At 40.3% G+C, this 21929-nt stretch overlaps 1 protein-coding gene across 3 annotated transcripts in view; it reads right to left on the reverse strand.

Moving 5' to 3' along the window:
* Positions 1 to 21929, reverse strand: part of eps15l1a (epidermal growth factor receptor pathway substrate 15-like 1a) — a 126394-nt gene that overhangs the window by 83393 nt on the left and 21072 nt on the right. For all 3 annotated transcript variants that reach the window (XM_061978441.1, XM_061978442.1, XM_061978438.1), the window contains 5 exons: positions 13779 to 13826; positions 8279 to 8374; positions 8150 to 8206; positions 7967 to 8092; positions 7835 to 7894 (listed from right to left, as the gene is read on the reverse strand). In XM_061978441.1, coding sequence (XP_061834425.1) covers positions 7835 to 7894; positions 7967 to 8092; positions 8150 to 8206; positions 8279 to 8374; positions 13779 to 13826 — 387 coding nt within the window. The remainder of the gene's footprint in view (positions 1 to 7834; positions 7895 to 7966; positions 8093 to 8149; positions 8207 to 8278; positions 8375 to 13778; positions 13827 to 21929) is intronic.

The following is a 21929-nucleotide window of genomic DNA, read 5'->3' on the forward strand; positions in this document are numbered from 1 at the left end:
TGACCCATCACCCTTGATCACCCCCTGGGAGGTGAGGGGAGCAGTGGGCAGCAGCGGTGGCCGCGCCCGGGAATCATTTTGGTGATTATAACACTTTTATTTGATTTATTATTGAACTTGATGCAAGTTATAACACTTTTTTTGATTTATTATTGAACTTGATGCAAGTTATAACACTTTTTTGATTTATTATTGAACTTGATGCAAGTTATAACACTTTTTTTGATTTATTATTGAACTTGATGCAAGTTATAAAGTTAAAGTTAAAGTACCAATGATTGTCACACACACACTAGGTGTGGCGAGATTAATCTCTGCATTTGACCCATCACCCTTGATCACCCCCTGGGAGGTGAGGGGAGCAGTGGGCAGCAGCGGTGGCCGCGCCCGGGAATCATTTTGGTGATTATAACACTTTTATTTGATTTATTATTGAACTTGATGCAAGTTATAACACTTTTTTGATTTATTATTGAACTTGATGCAAGTTATAACACTTTTATTTTATTTATTATTGAACTTGATGGAAGTTATTTTATTTATTATTGAACTTGATGCAAGTTGTACCACAGCTGCACAGTTATTTTATTTATCATTGAACTTGGTGTTATGTTATGTTATTGAGTTTGAATGTATACAACTTGATGTTCAATAAATTTGAAAATGTTAAAGCTTGGCATTAGCGCTCTGTTGGGGCGATGGGGGCAGGTGGGGCTTGAAAACTTCCCCTTGTGCAAAGTGGGGGATGACAAAAAAAGTTTGAGAACCACTGCTGTAGTGGGTGCTATATGCTGTACCATCACGGCACGCATGACGCTGACAAGCGCCATTCATTTAAAACCTGCGTGCCGCACCAGCTTTCAAATTCCACATAAAGGTGTGGGCAGAGTGTCTGAGACCCCTGGTTTATACATAGCACAAAGCAAAAAAAAAAGTTTCGTATGCAGTGTTATTTCATTTAAAATTTCAAAAAATGTTTGCGGCTCCCATTGTTTTCTATAATTTGTGAAACTGGTCAAAATGGCTCTTTGACTGGTAAAGGTTGCCGACCCCTGATGTAGATGCTGTATCGGGACAGATCCATTAAGAGTTTGAGCAGAAATATGTGGTATAGGAATTAACGACACACAATAAAACATTAACAAACTGATGTGTCAAATGGTTTTTAAAATAATACCTTTGTGACATGATTTTTTTTTTTTAAACATAGCGTTTACTTTTTGATATCAAATAGACTCCAGCACCCCCCGGCGACCCCAAAAGGGACAAGCGGTAGAAAATGGAAGAATGAAAATAAAACACAGTTTGGCTAATGAAGATAAAGTCTAATAAACAAGATGTGTTCTTCTCTAACGCCCCCTTGTGGTTCAGTACAACAGTTTGGCCAACAACAACAAAAAACATGAGTGACAGCGTGTTTCCTCACCTCATTAAAGGGGAACATTATCACAATTTCAGAATTGTTAAAACCATAAAAAATCAGTTCCCAGTGGCTTATTATATTTTTCGAAGTTTTTTTCAAAATTTTACCCATCACACAATATCCCTAAAAAAAAGCTTCAAAGTGCCTGATTTTAACCATCGTTATACAGATAAAAGCCAGTAAATTAGAATATTTTGAAAAACTTGATTTATTTCAGTAATTGCATTCAAAAGGTGTAACTTGTACATTATATTTATTCATTGCACACAGACTGATGCATTCAAATGTTTATTTCATTTAATTTTGATGATTTGAAGTGGCAACAAATGAAAATCCAAAATTCCGTGTGTCACAAAATTAGAATATTACTTAAGGCTAATACAAAAAAGGGATTTTTAGAAATGTTGGCCAACTGAAAAGTATGAAAATGACAAATATGAGCATGTACAATACTCAATACTTGGTTGGAGCTCCTTTTGCCTCAATTACTGCGTTAATGCGGCGTGGCATGGAGTCGATGAGTTTCTGGCACTGCTCAGGTGTTATGAGAGCCCAGGTTGCTCTGATAGTGGCCTTCAACTCTTCTGCGTTTTTGGGTCTGGCATTCTGCATCTTCCTTTTCACAATACCCCACAGATTTTCTATGGGGCTAAGGTCAGGGGAGTTGGCGGGCCAATTTAGAACAGAAATACCATGGTCCGTAAACCAGGCACGGGTAGATTTTGCGCTGTGTGCAGGCGCCAAGTCCTGTTGGAACTTGAAATCTCCATCTCCATAGAGCAGGTCAGCAGCAGGAAGCATGAAGTGCTCTAAAACTTGCTGGTAGACGGCTGCGTTGACCCTGGATCTCAGGAAACAGAGTGGACCGACACCAGCAGATGACATGGCACCCCAAACCATCACTGATGGTGGAAACTTTACACTAGACTTCAGGCAACGTGGATCCTGTGCCTCTCCTGTCTTCCTCCAGACTCTGGGACCTCGATTTCCAAAGGAAATGCAAAATTTGCATGGTTGGGTGATGGTTTGGGGTGCCATGTCATCTGCTGGTGTCGGTCCACTCTGTTTCCTGAGATCCAGGGTCAACGCAGCCGTCTACCAGCAAGTTTTAGAGCACTTCATGCTTCCTGCTGCTGACCTGCTCTATGGAGATGGAGATTTCAAGTTCCAACAGGACTTGGCGCCTGCACACAGCGCAAAATCTACCCGTGCCTGGTTTACGGACCATGGTATTTCTGTTCTAAATCGGCCCGCCAACTCCCCTGACCTTAGCCCCATAGAAAATCTGTGGGGTATTGTGAAAAGGAAGATGCAGAATGCCAGACCCAAAAACGCAGAAGAGTTGAAGGCCACTATCAGAGCAACCTGGGCTCTCATAACACCTGAGCAGTGCCAGAAACTCATCGACTCCATGCCACGCCGCATTAACGCAGTAATTGAGGCAAAAGGAGCTCCAACCAAGTATTGAGTATTGTACATGCTCATATTTTTCATTTTCATACTTTTCAGTTGGCCAACATTTGTAAAAATCCCTTTTTTGTATTAGCCTTAAGTAATATTCTAATTTTGTGACACACGGAATTTTGGATTTTCATTTGTTGCCACTTCAAATCATCAAAATTAAATGAAATAAACATTTGAATGCATCAGTCTGTGTGCAATGAATAAATATAATGTACAAGTTACACCTTTTGAATGCAATTACTGAAATAAATCAAGTTTTTCAAAATATTCTAATTTACTGGCTTTTACCTGTAGATTGAATAATTTAGGTCCTAGTATTGATCCCTGAGGTACACCACAGGATATATTTAGCGTTGTAGAGGTGTGTTCGCCTACCTTCACGTATTGTTTCCTGTTCATTAGATAACTTCTTATCCAGTTTAAGACTAACCCTCTGATGCCATATCGTTCTAGTTTTTTGATTAAAACATTGTGATTAATTGTGTCAAATGCTTTAGTTAGATCCATAAAAACTGCTGCCGCACATTTTTTATTATCTATAGCATTGGTAATTTCTTCTGTAATTTCAATTAAAGCCATGGAAGTTGAAACATTAGCTCTGTATCCATATTGATTTTCTTCGAGTATTCTATTTTTATTTATGAAACTCTCTAATCTGTTATTGAACAGTTTTTCAATGATTTTAGAAAATTGTGGAAGTAAGGAAACAGGTCTATAATTTGTAAATTGATGTTTGTCGCCAGTCTTGTAAATTGGTGCCACTTTAGCTATTTTCATTTTGTTTGGAAATGTACCTGTTTGAAATGATAGGTTACTAATATACATTAATGGTCCTGAGATCTCTTCAATAACCTTTTTTATTGTTTCCATATCAATTCCGTTACGATCAGTTGAAGTCTTAGATTTACATTTTTTCACAATTGTAACTATTTCCTGCTGTGTCACATTACTGAGGAACATGGAGTTGGGATTTGGCTCTATGGTATCATTATAGTCCTCAATTGCAACTGGGTCTGGAATCCTTTCTTCCAATTTTGGTCCAATATTCACAAAATAATTATTGAAGCTTTCAACTACTTCCTTTATGTTGTCATTTTTTTTTATTTCCGTCTAAGAAGTATTGAGGGTAGTCCCTCTTAGTGCCATTTTTAATAATGCTATTGAGACTATGGAACAACTCTTTGAAGATGCAAGTACGTGTTGATAAATATTAACTGTAATTGGTAATAAAATAAAAAATGTTATTGCAATATTTAAAAATGATTATGATAACTGCTGTCCAGTTGTAACGTCTTGTTTTATTATCATTATATCGTGTGCATGTATGACATTGAGTTGCAGTTACGGTTGCAAGTCTCGGACGCTAGATGGCAGTAATGTATAGTTTATGAAAAGTAGCAATACTGCAAGTATTGTACTTATTGAACACCGGCTGTTTGATGTGCATCTTAGTTGTGCAGACCCCAAAAGCAGTGAAGTTGTCAGGTTGTGTAAATGGTAAATAAAAAGAGAATACAATGATATATTCAATTGAATAGACAGCAAAGACAAGATACTTAATGTTCAAATTGGAAAACTTTGTTATTTTTTGCAAATATTAGCTCATTTGGAATTTGATGCCTGCGACATGTTTCAAAAAAGCTGGCGCAGGTGGCAAAAAAGAGTGAGAAAGTTGAGGAATGCTCATCAAAGACTTATTTGGAACAACCCACAGGTGAACAGGCTAACTGGGAACAGGTGGGTGCCATGATTGGGGATAAAAGCAGCTTCCATGAAATGCTCAGTCATTCACAAACAAGGACGGGGCGAGGGTCACCACTTAAAGAACAACATTTCTCAAGCAGCTATTGCAAGGAATTTAGGGATTTCACCATCTACGCTCCGTAATATCATCAAAAGGTTCAGAGAATCGGGAGAAATCACTGCACGTAAGCCATGATATTACGCACCTTGGATCCCTCAGGCGCTACTGCATCAAAAAGCGACATCGGTGTGTAAAGGATATCACCACATGGGCTCAGGAACACTTCAGAAAACCACCGTCAGTAACTACAGTTGGTCGCTACATCTGCAAGAGCCAGTTAAAACTCTACTATGCAAAGCCAAAGCCATTTTATCAACAACACCCAGAAACGCTGCCAACTTTGCTGGACCCGAGCTCATCGAAAAAAGTGGAAAAGTGTTCTGTGGTCTGACGAGTCCACATTTCAAATTGTTTTTGGAAACTGTGGATGTCGTGTCGGAAAAGAACCATCCGGACTGTTCTAGGCGCAAAGTGTAAAAGGCAGCATGTGTGATGGTATGGGGGTGTATTAGTGCCCAAGACATGGGTAACTTACACATCTGTGAAGGCACCATTAATGCTGAAAGGTACATACAGGTTTTGGAGCAACATATGTTGCCATCCAAGCAACGTTACCATGGACGCCCCTGCTTATTTCAGCAAGGCCAGGTGTTACAACAGCGTGGCTTCATAGTAGTCATCTGTAGTCCAGACATTGAAAATGTGTGAAGGCTACAATATGAGAAGGGAGACTGTTGAACAACTTAAGCTGTACATCAAGCAAGAATGGGAAAGAATTCCTCAGTTCCCAAACCTTTACTGAGTGTTGTTAAAAGGAAAGGCCATGTAACACACTGGTAAAAATGCCTTTTTTGCAATGTGTTGCTGCCATTAAATTCTAAGTTAATGATTATTTGCCAAAAATAAGAAAGTTTCTCAGTGTGAACATGAAATATCTTGTCTTTGCAGTCTATTCAATTGAATATAAGTTGAAAAGGATTTGTTGTATTCTCTTTTTATTTACCATTTACACAACCTGACAACGTCACTGCTTTTGGCTTTTGTACAATTAAAGTATTAAAATTGTCTTTAGCGTGCAACCCTACGGTGCATGTATATATTTTTTTAGCCTGTTTAAAAAATGATTTTGGTCAACTATGCAAATGACACGATGACATCATCCAAACCAACCCACCACCACACCATTGCAGTCATGTGGGAAACAATGTGAGTGTAGGAGCCTAAATGCTGTTTAAGTTCATTTACATTTTTATGGAAGGTGCTTTATGTTTATTCAGCCAAAACGGGACTATTTACTTTATTTGCATGCTTAGAATAATGATTACATTTGTCTAAATAGTTTGATGACGTAACTGTGTAAATTGCATATATGGCGGAAGGATCTGTGTGGTAGGTTGGTTTTTTCCCCTACTGTACATGTAAACTGTGATGCTGTTCTTCTTTAAAAAATATGGTAATGATAGTCCAAAATACCATTAAAATGCATAATTGTATGTAAAATAGCATCAAAAAATGTTGCCGCTGTGTTGGGGGCCCTGTAAAGATTATTTTCATGGGGCCCAAAATCCCTAGCGGCGCCCCTGATAAACACACATGGACTGAAGCTAAATTGTCCACTGTCCACTGCAGCATGTGAATGCAATGAAAAGAATAAAATCTGAGCCGACCAGCAGTTAAAATGTTGTCCAGGTTAATGTTTTGGCCATTAAAGGCCCTTCATTTCAAGATTTCAACTGTGATCGGGCTTTAAACAGGTGGCTGACCTGTTCAGATGAGTGTAACTGCTACTGGTCAAATAATGTGAAATAGCATTTAATTTTACATGTATGCAATGCCATTTAAATGTAATTATAGATAATAATAAGAATAATAAATACTGTGTAGTGTTGTAAATAGTCAACAGGAAGGATTTTAATAAGATATAAGCCATGAGCACTACACAGCCAGAAAAAAACCTAGGCAGGACAAGTAAAAATATTGGGACACCCTGCATGTGTTGAGCTGCTGCCGCTTAAGGATAGACGGCACTGTACATAGAGCGCTTCTGCTCGTTAGTAATAAATTCTAATGTTGGATGTTCACTCCTTCACACGGATGAGTATAGAAAAATATTTTCAACGGCCGAAAAGGGCTCGACTTGGAGAGGAGGTAGGCCTACAGTCCGGACCACAGGTGCGACCTGTTCAGCAGCAGCAGGAGGAGGAAGTTGACTGACTGTGGCAGGACACCTCTGCCTCTGTTTCACTTCATGTTGCTGGTAAATAATATGGTTGTAGTAGTAGGCTAAAGTTAAATTATTTAGTATTCACTAATTAAAGGGGCAGAGCTTTAAGAGACATTTTAGCTTTTATATTTTATAAGATATATTTTTTGTAAGAACCACATTGTTTGTAATTGTTTGTAAGTTATCACAAAAGAAACGTTGTATTATGAATGCTGTCTTTCGAGGCCTAACAAGAGGAAGAAAGCTCGTGAAACGCCACTGTGATTTCAACATGGACAGATGGCAGGATCTGCTCAACTTCCAGAGGAACTCTCTTTGAAGTGTTAAACTCTCTCTCTCTGAAGTATTTCACAAACTCTCTTCCAACTATTTGGTAACCGAGGTCAACGCTATTTACGACCCGCTGCCCTCTTGAAGCAACTGTGGTCAGGAGACGGGAGGGGTTATCCATTGTCCTCCAACACCTGCCCCAGCTGGATCCAGGAAGAGTCCAAGCCCGAGAAATCCTCTTCTTGGACTTCAAAGCGACCGAAAACAATGACTGTTTTACATACTCCCCATTCCTGCTGTGACATGTGTTGGTGCGTGAACATTGAACATCTGAATAAAGGAGGTGACGAAAACCTTCTTCGTCAGAGCGTGGTGCAGGACTGTACAGAGAGTGCAGTGGCCATGTCTCTCCTCAATATTGAGTCCAAATTGAATTCTGTCTCTGTTTGATTCCTTGCCTTTTGTCTTGTTTAATAGATGTCCTCAGTGTTTGAACGTGACAGTTGTTGCCGCAGCAAGCGGAGCGAGGGAGAAAGTAGAGGAGCGTCAAGCTAAAGGCTTCATTAGGAATCTACAGTGAGTGTACCTAATGTAGTGGCTGGTGAGTGTGTGTTATTGGCAATAAACTAGAGCGGATGACGACACTCACCACGGCAAACTCGTCCTTGTCCAGGTGTCCGTCTTTGTCGATGTCGCTCAGGTCCCAAACCTGCCAGTTACGGAGTAGAAGGATGAGACTGGTGACAAGGACGCTACCAAGGAGCGCGAGAGCGGCCCAAACCTTCCCGAGGATGTCCAGAGACAGCTTGGAGTTGATCAGGACGGGTCGCACCTTCTCTCCCGACAGCAGGCCGTTGATCGGCGACAGACTTTCAAAGATCCCATCGAATTTGCTTTTCTCCTCCGGCTGAAAAAACAGCTGTTAGTTCCCCGCAGACCAAAAGGGACAAAAGTGCACTCGTACCCTGACGGCCCAGTGAGGTTCTGTGGAGCCGCAGAGGGAAGGGCTGCCGGTGTCCTTCTGAAACGACAACGGTTCTCTTTTCAGCGTGTTCGAGTCAGCGAGTGGTCCGGGTTTGAGAGTCGGACTCACAAACTTGGGGGGCGGCACGGTGGCGTTGAGGCTGGACAGGCTGATGTCGTGGCCGCTCTGCGCGCACGCCACAAGCCTCAGAGCCACGTAGAAGCCCTGGCGGGAGGAGAAGTGTTACTTTGGGAGATGACAACATGACTTGGGGGGATCAAATACCACTAGGGTTGTCTCCATTAGGGATGTCCCGATCCGATATTTGGATCGGATCGGCTGCCGATATTTGCCAAAAATTGCGTATCGGCAAGGCATGGGAAAATGCCGATCCAGATCCAGTTTTAAAAAAAACTCCGGTCCGTATTTTCCAACGCACCGATTTAAATAATACATTCCACTTTTCTGCTGCTCCCTAATTTCCGTTCCGCATTTTCCAGCACACCTTCAACACATCCACAATTCTCACGCAGTTGCTTTTAGCTGCTGGCATTACACGACAGGCTCTTCTCACTCTTTCCTGTGTCTCCCTCTCACAGACAGCGAGCGCACCTTCTTACACACATCACATACTGTCACGATACACGTCACATACTGTCACGTCATACGTCACATACTGTCACGACATACGTCACATACGTATACGTCCTCTCCCAGCAGAGAGCGAGGTAGCGGCATGGCTAACGTTAGCTGTGATGCTAGCGCAGCCGCTAAGGTGCGCGCCTGCTCAAGCGTCCTCTGCGCACGGCAAATCTATGCCACGCACAAAATCAAATAAAAAAAATAAGCGCATAACAATTTTCGACACACGGACACGACAGAGAAAACAGTTTTCGTCATCATTGTTCAAATATTGTGACGTCTGTCGAGACGCTTATCTCCATTCGGTGCCACACGTCCACACCATCAAAATGGCAAAAATGTCCACATCAACACCGTATGAAAGAATTAGTGATTTTTTTAGTTGTGATTTCCTTCTCTGCATGAAAGTTTAAAAGTAGCATATATTAATGCAGTATGAAGAAGAATGTTTTAATGTAGACATGCAAGCCTTGAAAGAACATTTTAAAAATCAAGACTACATTTCCTGCAAATGGGTGCATTTCTACCCTATATTTTAACTTTAGATTTATTCTCATATCAAACTCTTTTGGCTGTCTTTTTGACACTTACCCTCCACACCCTGGATTATAAATAATGTCAATAATTCCATGTGATTATCTTGTGTGATGACTGTATTATGATGATAGTATATATCTGATAGTATATATCTGTATCATGAATCAATTTAAGTGGACCCCGACTTAAACAAGTGGAAAAACTTATTGGGGTGTTACCATTTAGTGGTCAATTGTACGGAATATGTACTTCACTGTGCAACCTACTAATAAAAGTCTCAATCAATCAATCAAAACACATAGAATCATCATACTGCTGTGATTATATGCATCAAGTGTTCATTCAAGGCTAATGCAAAATATCGAGATATATATCGTGTATCGCAATATGGCCTTAAAATATGGCAATATTAAAAAAAGGCCATATCGCCCAGCCCTAGTTCAATGATGCCATTTCTGTTTGTCATGTATCATTTTGTCTATTTTGTGTTTATCCTTGAATAAACAGGTCAGTTTCTTGTTACCAACCATTGTGTATTATTCAAACTCCCCTAATTCAGCTGGCTAGTTGTTATCAAGAGTACTAAAACCCTTTTCAACATGATTCTGACAACTAAGTAGGCTAAATAACTTTAAACTTGAATACATGCTCGGATAGGCCAGTATCGGTCAGTATCGGTATCGGTCAGTATCGGTATCGGATCGGAAATGCAAAAACAATATCGGTATCGGATCGGAAGTGCAAAAACCTGGATCGGGACATCCCTAGTCTCCATACCAATATTTTGGTACCAAAATGTATTTCGATACTTTTCTAAATAAAGGGGACCACAAAGAAATGTCATTATTGTCTTTATTGTTACACGCATGGCATTTGTTTACATTGTGACGACGGTGAGCTATTGTATCCTCCAGGATCATACATTGGTCATAGTCAAAGTCCTTAAGGTATTTCCTGAGTTTATGAATATAATATGAAAAAAAAGAAAAAAAGAAAAAAGATTTTGTGACGATAAAAAATATCGATGTAAACATACAGGTAAAAGCCAGTAAATTAGAATATTTTGAAAAACTTGATTTATTTCAGTAATTGCATTCAAAAGGTGTAACTTGTACATTATATTTATTCATTGCACACAGACTGATGCATTCAAATGTTTATTTCATTTAATTTTGATGATTTGAAGTGGCAACAAATGAAAATCCAAAATTCCGTGTGTCACAAAATTAGAATATTACTTAAGGCTAATACAAAAAAGGGATGGTTTGGGGTGCCATGTCATCTGCTGGTGTCGGTCCACTCTGTTTCCTGAGATCCAGGGTCAACGCAGCCGTCTACCAGCAAGTTGTAGAGCACTTCATGCTTCCTGCTGCTGACCTGCTCTTTGGAGATGGAGATTTCAAGTTCCAACAGGACTTGGCGCCTGCACACAGCGCAAAATCTACCCGTGCCTGGTTTACGGACCATGGTATTTCTGTTCTAAATTGGCCCGCCAACTCCCCTGACCTTAGCCCCATAGAAAATCTGTGGGGTATTGTGAAAAGGAAGATGCAGAATGCCAGACCCAAAAACGCAGAAGAGTTGAAGGCCACTATCAGAGCAACCTGGGCTCTCATAACACCTGAGCAGTGCCAGAAACTCATGGACTCCATGCCACGCCGCATTAACGCAGTAATTGAGGCAAAAGGAGCTCCAACCAAGTATTGAGTATTGTACATGCTCATATTTTTCATTTTCATACTTTTCAGTTGGCCAACATTTCTAAAAAATCCCTTTTTTGTATTAGCCTTAAGTAATATTCTAATTTTGTGACACACGGAATTTTGGATTTTCATTTGTTGCCACTTCAAATCATCAAAATTAAATGAAATAAACATTTGAATGCATCAGTCTGTGTGCAATGAATAAATATAATGTACAAGTTACACCTTTTGAATGCAATTACAGAAATAAATCAAGTTTTTCAAAATATTCTAATTTACTGGCTTTTACCTGTATTAGTATTGACTAGATACTATCTTGTACTTGGTATTGTTGCGTCTGGACCAGTTGTTCCTCCCAGGGAATTCAAGTTGCTGGCCACTCCCAAGCTCTTTTATGACAGTAAAGCTGAGTAGAAGAACCCCCAGAGACAGAATAGGTACTTTGTAATTTTATCTCCAAAGCCTTGGAAATAGAATGAGACCAGTCCAGCATAGAACATTCAATCGCGCAGCTAAGATGGTCTGATCTAAAATATGGAAAACTTCTCTTCTATAAAGTGTCTCTCCCTCCCACCCTCGTTGTCTCTCTTTCCAGCCCAAACACATGCCCATTGTCCTCCTCAGCTGGGCACAGGAACAGATAAGGAAAAGGAGTATATGTCCTCCTTACATTCCTAAAGTGATGGTTAGCACACAGTACTTGCAGACAATTAAAAGATAACAAATAAAGAACACTAGCTGTTTTGTACTATGACTATGGTTTAAAAGAAGTAACACACAAATATGGATATATCTAATTATCTGCCTCCGTCAATATCATTACAGTGGATGTCAGGTGTAGATCCACCCATGGCCGGTGAGCTATTGTATCCTCCTACGGTGTGTAGTGAAGCATGTTTAGCTATTCCTCGTCCTGCAGTGATAACGATACTTGTAAGAAACTCACTTTATTTGTCGCAATGGAGGCGAGGATTAGTGATTTAGAAGTAGCTAAAACACTGTGGATGGATGTAAGGCTGAAACGACGCGTCGACGTAGTCGGTTACGTAAATACGTCGACGCCGTTTTTGTGCGTCGGCGCGTCGCATATTTACGTCACACTACTGTCATGGCGGAGCGCAAAGCAGACGATGCGAGCGAGGGGAAAAAAGCACGCCAAAAGTCGTCAAAAGTGTGGGCGTATTTCAATAAACGGCCTAATAATGTTGTTGTATGCACACTGTGTCGAGCGGAAATGGCCTATCATAGCAGCACAACGGCTATGAACGAACATTTGAAAAGAAAACCCCCGACAGCGTTCTTGCCATCACCATCAACAAGTCAATCGTCCGCGTGCGTATACGTTGTCATTATTACACAAAAACATGAATGTGTCATTTGTATCTGCGTTGTAAATTCATAAACTAAAGCACCGTTTGCTCTGAGAGGCGCGTTTGGCGTGCCTGTTCAGTGTTTACAAAGACGCGCTCCTCTTTAACGCTGTGGAGAGGCGGCGGCGGCGAGCGAGCGGCGAGGCGGGGCGCACCGGGAGCGACGCCGCAAGAGACAGGGGACGACGAGCGAGCGAGGAAGAGGAGCTGAAAAGCGAGGAAAGAAAGAGAAAAGAGTTGGAAGAGAAAAGACTTTGTGTAAAATTAAAAGATTGTAAACCTGGCAAAGCCGTCTGGCGTTCAGTCTGTCGGTCCTGAAAGAACCCCACGGCACAAGACGTGTCACAAACGCTAACGTTAATTAGTTGTGCAAATACCTTTTACAACATTAACAGTTACATATACTATGTACAAACCAACAATTAACTTTCACTTTAATCATACTATCATTGTTGTGTTATTAAGCAAAATAAGCAATACTTTTACTTTTGTTGAAATGTTTACACTGTACACTTTTTTGTATTGGATGTTTAGCTTTATTTTTGCACATTTTAGCAAATAAGCAATACTTTTACTTTTGTTGAAATGTTTACACTTGTTACAGAATATTTCCGTTTTGCACTTTTTTGTATTGGATGTTTATCTTTATTTTTGCACATTTTAAAGCAAAATAAGCAATACTTTTACTTTTGAAATGCTTATACTATTCCAGAATATTAAGATTTGCACTGGATGTTTACTTTTATATTTGCACATTAAAAAGCAAATAAGCTACTTTTAATTTTGTTAAATGTTAAAAGTTTTAAATGTTTACATTGTTACAGAATATTTTGTCATGTTGTTGTCAATGTTGACTGAGTGGCCATACTTTTTTTTTTGTAAATAAAAGCCATGCCTTTTGAAATAACTGGCCTGCTTTTTTTTTTTTTCCTCTTCATTTTAAATTAAAAAAATAATCGGTAAAAGGAAAAATAATCTATAGATTAATCGAAAAAAATAATCTATAGATTAACCGATTAATCGAAAAAAATAATCTATAGATTAATCGATAGAAAAATAATCGTTAGCTGCAGCCCTAGATGGATGTTAACGTTGGTGCAGAGGACAAATGTCACCACACCTAGTGTGCGTGTGACAATAACTGCTACTTTACTTTACTTTATAAAATGATGTAGCGGGCCAGAACTGGCCCCCCGGGCCTTGAGTTTGACACCTGTGCTTTAAATGTTTTGTGGGTGCAATAAATACTCATGTTTTCAAAGTGAATAACCGTGAAATGAATCGTTATTTTAAAATAAATCCAAATAATCGTGATTATTATTTTCTCATAACCTAAGGTCAACTTTCAATCAGCTTCTTCAAAAGACTGTTTCCTACCTGCTTGTCCAGGTAGCCTTTTCCATCTGGGTCGGCCAAATCCCAAATCTGAAAGACAACGATCATCTCTTTGAATAACGTCTACATGTTTGACTCATCTGGTTCATTGCAACACTCTCAGCGGACACATTCTCTCCCAAGTACAGCACAAAAACCTGAATGGGTTAGTACAGGGGGTCGGCAACCTTTACCAGTCAAAGAGCCATTTTGACCAGTTTCACAAATTAAAGATAACAATGGGAGCCACAATAATTTTGGGAAATTCAAAACGAAATAACACTGCATAAACATTTTTTTTTTTGCTTTGTGCTATGTGTAAACTAGGGGTCTCAAACATTCTGCCCGTACCTTACTATGGAATTTCAATGCTGGTGCGGCATGCGGGCTTTACAGTGGGGCAAAAAAGTATTTAGTCAGCCACCGATTGTGCAAGTTCTCCCACTTAAAATGATGACAGAGGTCTGTAATTTTCATCATAGGTACACTTCAACTGTGAGAGACAGAATGTGAAAAAAAATCCAGGAATTCACATTGTAGGATTTTTAAATAATTTATTTGTAAATTATGGTGGAAAATAAGTATTTGGTCAATAACAAAAATTCAACTCAATACTTTGTAATATAACCTTTGTTGGCAATAACAGAGGTCAAACGATTACTGTAGGTCTTTACCAGGTTTGCACACACAGTAGCTGGTATTTTGGCCCATTCCTCCATGCAGATCTTCTCGAGAGCAGTGATGTTTTGGGGCTGTCGCCGAGCAACACGGACTTTCAACTCCCTCCACAGATTTTCTATGGGGTTGAGGTCTGGAGGCTGGCTAGGCCACTCCAGGAGTTTCAAATGCTTCTTACGGAGCCACTCCTTCGTTGCCCGGGCGGTGTGTTTGGGATCATTGTCATGCTGAAAGACCCAGCCACGTTTCATCTTCAAAGCTCTCACTGATGGAAGGAGGTTTTGGCTGAAAATCTCACGATACATGGCCCCATTCATTCTTTCCTTAACACGGATCAGTCGGCCTGTCCCCTTAGCAGAAAAACAACCCCAAAGCATGATGTTTCCACCCCCAAGCTTTACAGTAGGTATGGTGTTCTTGGGATGCAACTCAGTATTCTTCTTCCTCCAAACACGACGAGTTGAGTTTATACCAAAAAGTTCTATTTTGGTTTCATCTGACCACATGACATTCTCCCAATCCTCTGCTGTATCATCCATGTGCTCTCTGGCAAACTTCAGACGGGCCTGGACATGCACTGGCTTAAGCAGGGGGACACGTCTGGCACTGCAGGATTTGATTCCCTGTCGGCGTAGTGTGTTACTGATGGTAACCTTTGTTACTTTGGTCCCAGCTCTCTGCAGGTCATTCACCAGGTCCCCCCGTGTGGTTCTGGGATTTTTGCTCACCGTTCTCATGATCATTTTGACCCCACGGGATGAGATTTTGCGTGGAGCCCCAGATCGAGGGAGATTATCAGTGGTCTTGTATGTCTTCCATTTTCTGATAATTGCTCCCACAGTTGATTTTTTTCACACCAAGCTGCTTGCCTATTGTAGATTCACTCTTCACAGTCTGGTGCAGGTCTACAATTCTTTTCCTGGTGTCCTTCGACAGCTCTTTGGTCTTGACCATAGTGGAGTTCAGAGTCTGACTGTTTGAGGCTGTGGACAGGTGTCTTTTATACAGATAACCAGTTCAAACAGGTGCCATTAATACAGGTAACGAGTGGAGGACAGAAGAGCTTCTTAAAGAAGAAGTTACAGTTCTGTGAGAGCCAGAGATCTTCCTTGTTTGAAGTGACCAAATACTTATTTTCCACCATAATTTACAAATAAATTATTTAAAATTCCTACAATGTGAATTCCTGGATTTTTTTCACATTCTGTCTCTCACAGTTGAAGTGTACCAATGATGAAAATTATAGACCTCTGTCATCATTTTAAGTGGGAGAACTTGCACAATCGGTGGCTGACTAAATACTTTTTTGCTCCACTGTATATGAATGGCACTTGTCTGCGTCATGCGTGCCGTGTTGGTACAGCATATAGCACCCACTACAACCAGCGTGCATGATCAACCACATGTTATATGGGGCTTTCGCTTGCTAACGTAGGTGACATCAAGGCATAATTGGTCAACAACCACACAGGTTACACTGACGGTGGCGGTATAAAAAAAAACAAAAAACTTTAACACTCTTGCTAATAATGCGCCACACTGTGAACCCACACCAAACAAGAATGACAAACACATTTCGGGAGAACATCTGCAACGTAACACAACATAAACACAACAGGACAAATACCCAGAATCCCATGCAGCCCTAACTCTTCCGGGCTACAGTATACACCCCCGCTACCAAACCCCGCCCACCTCAACCTACGCACAGAAAGGGGGGGACGGGGGGGACGGGTTGATGTGTGAGGGAGCAGGGTTGGGGTGGGGGCAGGGTTTGGTAATAGCAGGGGTGTATAATGTAGCCCGGAAGAGTCAGGGCTGCATGGGATTCTGGGTATTTGTTCTGTTGTGCTTATGTTGTGTTAAGGTGCAGATGTTCTCCCGAAATGTGTTTGTCATTCTTGTTTGGTTTTGGTTCAAAGTGTGGCGCATTATTAGTAAGAGTGTTAAAGTTGTTTCAAATGGCCACCGTCAGTGTAACCTGTGTGGCTGTTGACCAAGTATGCCTTGCTGTCACGTACTTGTGCAAGCAGAAGACGCATACTGCATAACAAGTGGTTGGGCTGGCACGCTGTTAATGCAGCTAGTAGAGAGCGCCAAATGCTGTACCATCATGCCACGCCCTTTTCAGGGAGTTTTCTATGAGGCACTGAAACCCGGAAGTCACCCGGGGAAATCGGGGGTGTCGGCAAGTAATCTGCCGAGCCACATCAGAGTGATCAAAGAGCCGCGGGTTGCCGACCCCTGGGTAAGTAGGGCGTAGGGTTGCAAAATTCCGGGAATATTCAAAGTTGGAAACTTTCCATGGGAATTAACGGGAATATAAGGGAAATGAATGGGAATAAACATTGAATGCAACATGCTAGATCTTGCAGCATGATTATTAGCTAAAACAACCTGATTGAATGCAAATTCAGTCGAATTTCAACCCTTCACTGTGCATTCCTCCATCACATGTGCAGTGCATTCTTCCATCACACTACAGCAGGGCTATTGAGGCCAGACTAGTATTTGTTCCCAAGGACTTCATCCAGTCAGGTAAGTGTTGATGGGGTAAATATATTAGATCTATGGTATTTAAGTGTAATTGCTTGTTACTGTATGACTGTAGACTACTCCAGCAGACTAGCTCTTCCTGTACTTGTTCAATGCCAATATCTCTAGCTAGCTAGGTTTATGTACCACCACAGTCTCAGAATGAACCCAAAATATTTCTCCGTTAGCCGTGATGCTAATTTTCTCTATGTTAAATCCCATTCATTTATGCTAACAACGTTAGCGATCGGAATTGACCTTTTTTGTGATGTGTAAAGTTCAAGTAGCAAATACTAAATGAAAAGGTGTAGTTTCCTCCGCCTTCCGTTCTGCTAGCCATTCTGTTGTCGTACAAGAATGTAGCTTATAGTTTGATTTAGCATGCTGATTGACTGTTCATTTATTCATCTAGACCAGGGGTGCTCATTACGTCGATCGCGAGCTACCGGTCGATCTCGGAGGGTGTGTCAGTCGATCACCAGCCAGGCATTAAAAAAAAATAGTCCTAAAAATGAGCGATCATAAATCTTCACTATGACGTCACTTTCGTCACTTGATTGACATTCACGGCACCCGAGGGTCTTCTGAGATGACGCTGGCTGCTGCCAGCTCGTTAAAATTACCGACTGGAAGGCGAGAAACACTTTATTTCAACAGACTCTGGCGCCGTACCTGTCGTCAAAACTCCAAAGACCGACTGCACGGTTGCACAGTTGCGCTAACAAAATAAGAGTCTCGGAAAGCTGGCGTGCACAAGCTAGCAAGCTACGGAGTTTGCCGACAATGTATTTCTTGTAAAGTGTATACAAAGGAGTACGGAAGCTGGACAAATAAGATGCCAAAAACCAACCACTTTCATGTGGTATTGGACAGAAAGGAGGACTTTTTTTCTCCTCCATTCGAAAATGCGGACATTATCATCACCACTGTCTGATTCCAATCAATGCAAGTCATCACAATCAGGTAATACACCAACTTATATTCTTGTCTTCATGAAAGAAAGGAATCTATATGTGTTAAACATGCTTGTATTATCATTAAACACCTTTAACTTGTTAACAATATTAACTATATGTGTTAAACATGCTTGTATTATCTTTAAACACCTTTAACTTGTTAACAATATTAACTATATGTGTTAAACATTGCTTGTATTATCTTTAAACACCTTTAACTTGTTAACAATATTAACTATATGTGTTAAACATGCTTGTATTATCTTTAAACACCTTTAACTTGTTAACAATATTAACTATTTGTGTTAAACATGCTTGTATTATCTTTAAACACCTTTAAGTTGTTAACAATATTAACTATTTGTGTTAAACATGCTTGTATTATCTTTAAACACCTTTAACTTGTTAACAATATTAACTATATGTATTAAACATTCTTGTATTATCATTAAACACCTTTAATTTATTAACAATATTAACTGTGTTAAACATGCTTGTATTATCATTAAACACCTTTAACTTGTTAACAATATTAACTATATGTGTTAAACATGCTTGTATTATCATTAAACACCTTTAATTTATTAACAATATTAACTGTGTTAAACATGCTTGTATTATCATTAAACACCTTTAACTTGTTAACAATATTAACTATATGTGTTAAACATGCTTGCATTATCTTTAAACACCTTTAACTTGTTAACAATATTAACTATATGTATTAAACATTCTTGTATTATCATTAAACACCTTTAATTTATTAACAATATTAACTATGTGTTAAACATGCTTGTATTATCATTAAACACCTTTAACTTGTTAACAATATTAACTATATGTGTTAAACATGCTTGCATTATCTTTAAACACCTTTAACTTGTTAACAATATTAACTATATGTATTAAACATACTTGTATTATCATTAAACACCTTTAATGTATTAACAATATTAACTATATGTGTTAAACATGCTTGCATTATCATTAAACACCTTTAACTTGTTAACAAAAGCATATATTTCATAAATAAGTAAATATAAATGATATATATGAATGAGGTAGATCCCCACGACTTGATCAATTGAAAAGTAGCTCGCCTGCAGAAAAAGTGTGAGCACCCCTGATCTAGCCTATTTCTATTCATTTGTCCATCAGTCAAATATTTTTAAAGACTACTCCAATTGTTTATCTGACTATTTATATCTGTGTGTGGCATTGCATTAGTCTTTCATCTTATTCTACACAATAAGATGGACGGTGTCCAACTTTGAATATTCCAAAAATGGCCAAAATTTCCAAACTTCCCGAGCTTAACTTCTCGTGGTAAATTTCCGGAAAGTATCCATAAATTTACCGGAAACTTTCCACCCTTTTGCAATGCGTCGTGTACCTAATGAAGTGGCCAGTGAGGGAGTCAAACCTTTTGTTGGGTGAGGAGCAACACACAATCAATGACACGGGCTTCTTGGAAACAAACTAAATTATCCGATCACATGATGTCACCACTTCCTGTTCGAGGGAATATAATAGTTTCCTCTGGCAGAACATCCTAGTGTGTGTGTGTGTGTGTGTGTTTGATTTAGTAAGGTGTTCTTGTGCTGGCTAATGGGCGAGCTGCCATTTCCTGTCGGTCCCCACTGAGGATTGTATTGCTTGAATGGACAATTACCGTGTCCGCCCTCTGACATGTCTTTCTCTAAAACATTGAACTATTCGTTCATGTGCTTACCGTATTTTTGGACTATAAGGTGCACTTACTCAAAAATCGCCGGGGCGCCTTATAACCTAATGTACGGATTAATTCTGGTTGTGCTTACCGACCTCGAAGCAATTTTATTTTGGTACATGGCGTAATGATAAGTGTTACCAGTAGATGGCAGTCACACATGTGGACTGCAGGCTGACGCCTGTTCAATAAATGATGCTAGCAAGTACAGGTTAGCAAGCAAGCCCAAAACGTTGATGTTTCATTGAGAATAAAAAAAGACATAATGTTGGATATAGAGAACATACAAACACTTTATTTATTGGGTCAAATATTAAAGTTCGATGATTTGGTAAAATTGCAAACAGCTAAAATGATGCACAAAGCAAACAATAACCTGCTACCAAAAAATGTACAACAATTCTTCTCTACTAAAGAGGAGAAATATAACGTTAGAGGAAACATTTGTATGCTCATACAACACTTAGAACCTTTAGCATATCAGTATGATGGAATGGATTACCGTATTTTCCGCACTATTAGCCGCACCTAAAAACCACAAATTTACTCAAAAGCTGACAGTGCGGCTTTTAAGCCGGTGCGCTTTATATATGGATTAATATTAAGATTAATTTTCATAAAGTTTCGGTCTCGCAACTACGGTAAACAGCCGCCATCTTTTTTCCCCGTAGAAGAGGAAGTGCTTCTTCTTCTACGCAAGCAACCGCCAAGGTAAGCACCCGCCCCCATAGAACAGGAAGCGCTTCTTCTTCTACTGTAAGCAACCACCCGCCCGCGTAGAAGAAGAAAAAGCGCGCGGATATTACCGTACGTTTCATTTTGCCGATATCCGATATTGTCCAACTCTTTAATTACCAATACCGATATCAACCGATACTGATATCAACCGATACCGATATCAACCGATATATACAGTCGTGGAGTTAACACATTATTATGCCTAATTTGGACAACCAGGTATGGTGAAGATAAAGTACTTTTAAAAAAATGTATAAAATAAAATAAGATAAATAAATTAAAAACATTTTCTCGAATAAAAAAGAAAGTAAAACAATATAAAAACAATTACTGTCGTTAATTACTTCCGGTTCCGGTTCACCGTGCGTGACTGCTCGCTGACTGCTCGCTGTTTCGAAAAAGCTAAGTATCGTTCTATTTGTGTGCTTTTAAATTGTTCTGCAGCTTTCTTTATTACTTTCTCAACATATTTAGTAGTACTATTTAACTTGCAAATCACCCGATCTCTGTCTCTCCACCCCTCCCGCAGCTAGCTAGCAGCTAGCTGCTAAGCTAACGAAGCTAGCGCGGAGAAAGGCGTCGCCGGGCGCCGGTCAGAAGGAGTCTACTCCTGCACACCGTGACCAGGACTTCTCGGAAGACAGCAGGAACTTCACTCGGTGACAGAAAACACCGTGAGTATGGCTTCCTGCGCGTCTTGCACCTTACTCACGGAGAGGCTGGCTCTGCTAGAGGGCCGTGTCCGCCAGTTAGAGCAGAGTAATCTCGTAACTTTAGATGTTGCGGACACATCTGCTAGCGTTAGCTGTAGCGAGCTAACTAGCCCAGCCTGTAGCAGTCCTAAGCGGCCTACAAGCTACGGTGTACCGGTTGAGACGCATAATAGATTTAGCTCTTTAGCTAGTCCTACACCCCAGTCTACCGGGCACCACACCTTAGTCATAGGGGACTCCATCACCCGAAACATAAAGCTTAGCAAACCAGCCACAATTAAGTGCATCCCGGGGGCCAGAGCACCTGACATAGAGGCTAATCTTAGGGAGCTAACTCGCAACAGGCCTAGTAAACACGTACGACAGGCTAATCGCACCACTAGTTATGCGAATATAGTTGTACACGTTGGCTCCAATGACACTAGAATGAGACAGTCAGAGATTACAAAGAGAAACATAGCCAGGACTTGTGATCTCGCTAGAAAGATGTCCAGGCATCGAGTAATTGTCTCTGGCCCCCTGCCTGCGAGAGGCAATGATGAGAGATATAGCAGATTAGTCTCGCTTAACAAGTGGCTGGCTAGCTTCTGTAGACAACAGGGACTAACGTTTATTGATAATTGGCCCTCTTTCTGGGGCAAACCAGGCTTGCTGATGAGGGACGGCCTTCACCCTAACCAGGAAGGCGCCATCATCCTGTCTAAGAATATAGACTACTGTTTAAGTCACATTTGACTAACTACACTAGAGCAAGCCCGGTCACAGGCAATTACAGAGCCTGCTAGTCCGGGTGAGGAGTCAGTTA

The sequence above is a fragment of the Nerophis lumbriciformis genome, linkage group LG18 (genome assembly GCF_033978685.3).
Source record: "Nerophis lumbriciformis linkage group LG18, RoL_Nlum_v2.1, whole genome shotgun sequence".
Taxonomy (NCBI): domain Eukaryota; kingdom Metazoa; phylum Chordata; class Actinopteri; order Syngnathiformes; family Syngnathidae; genus Nerophis; species Nerophis lumbriciformis.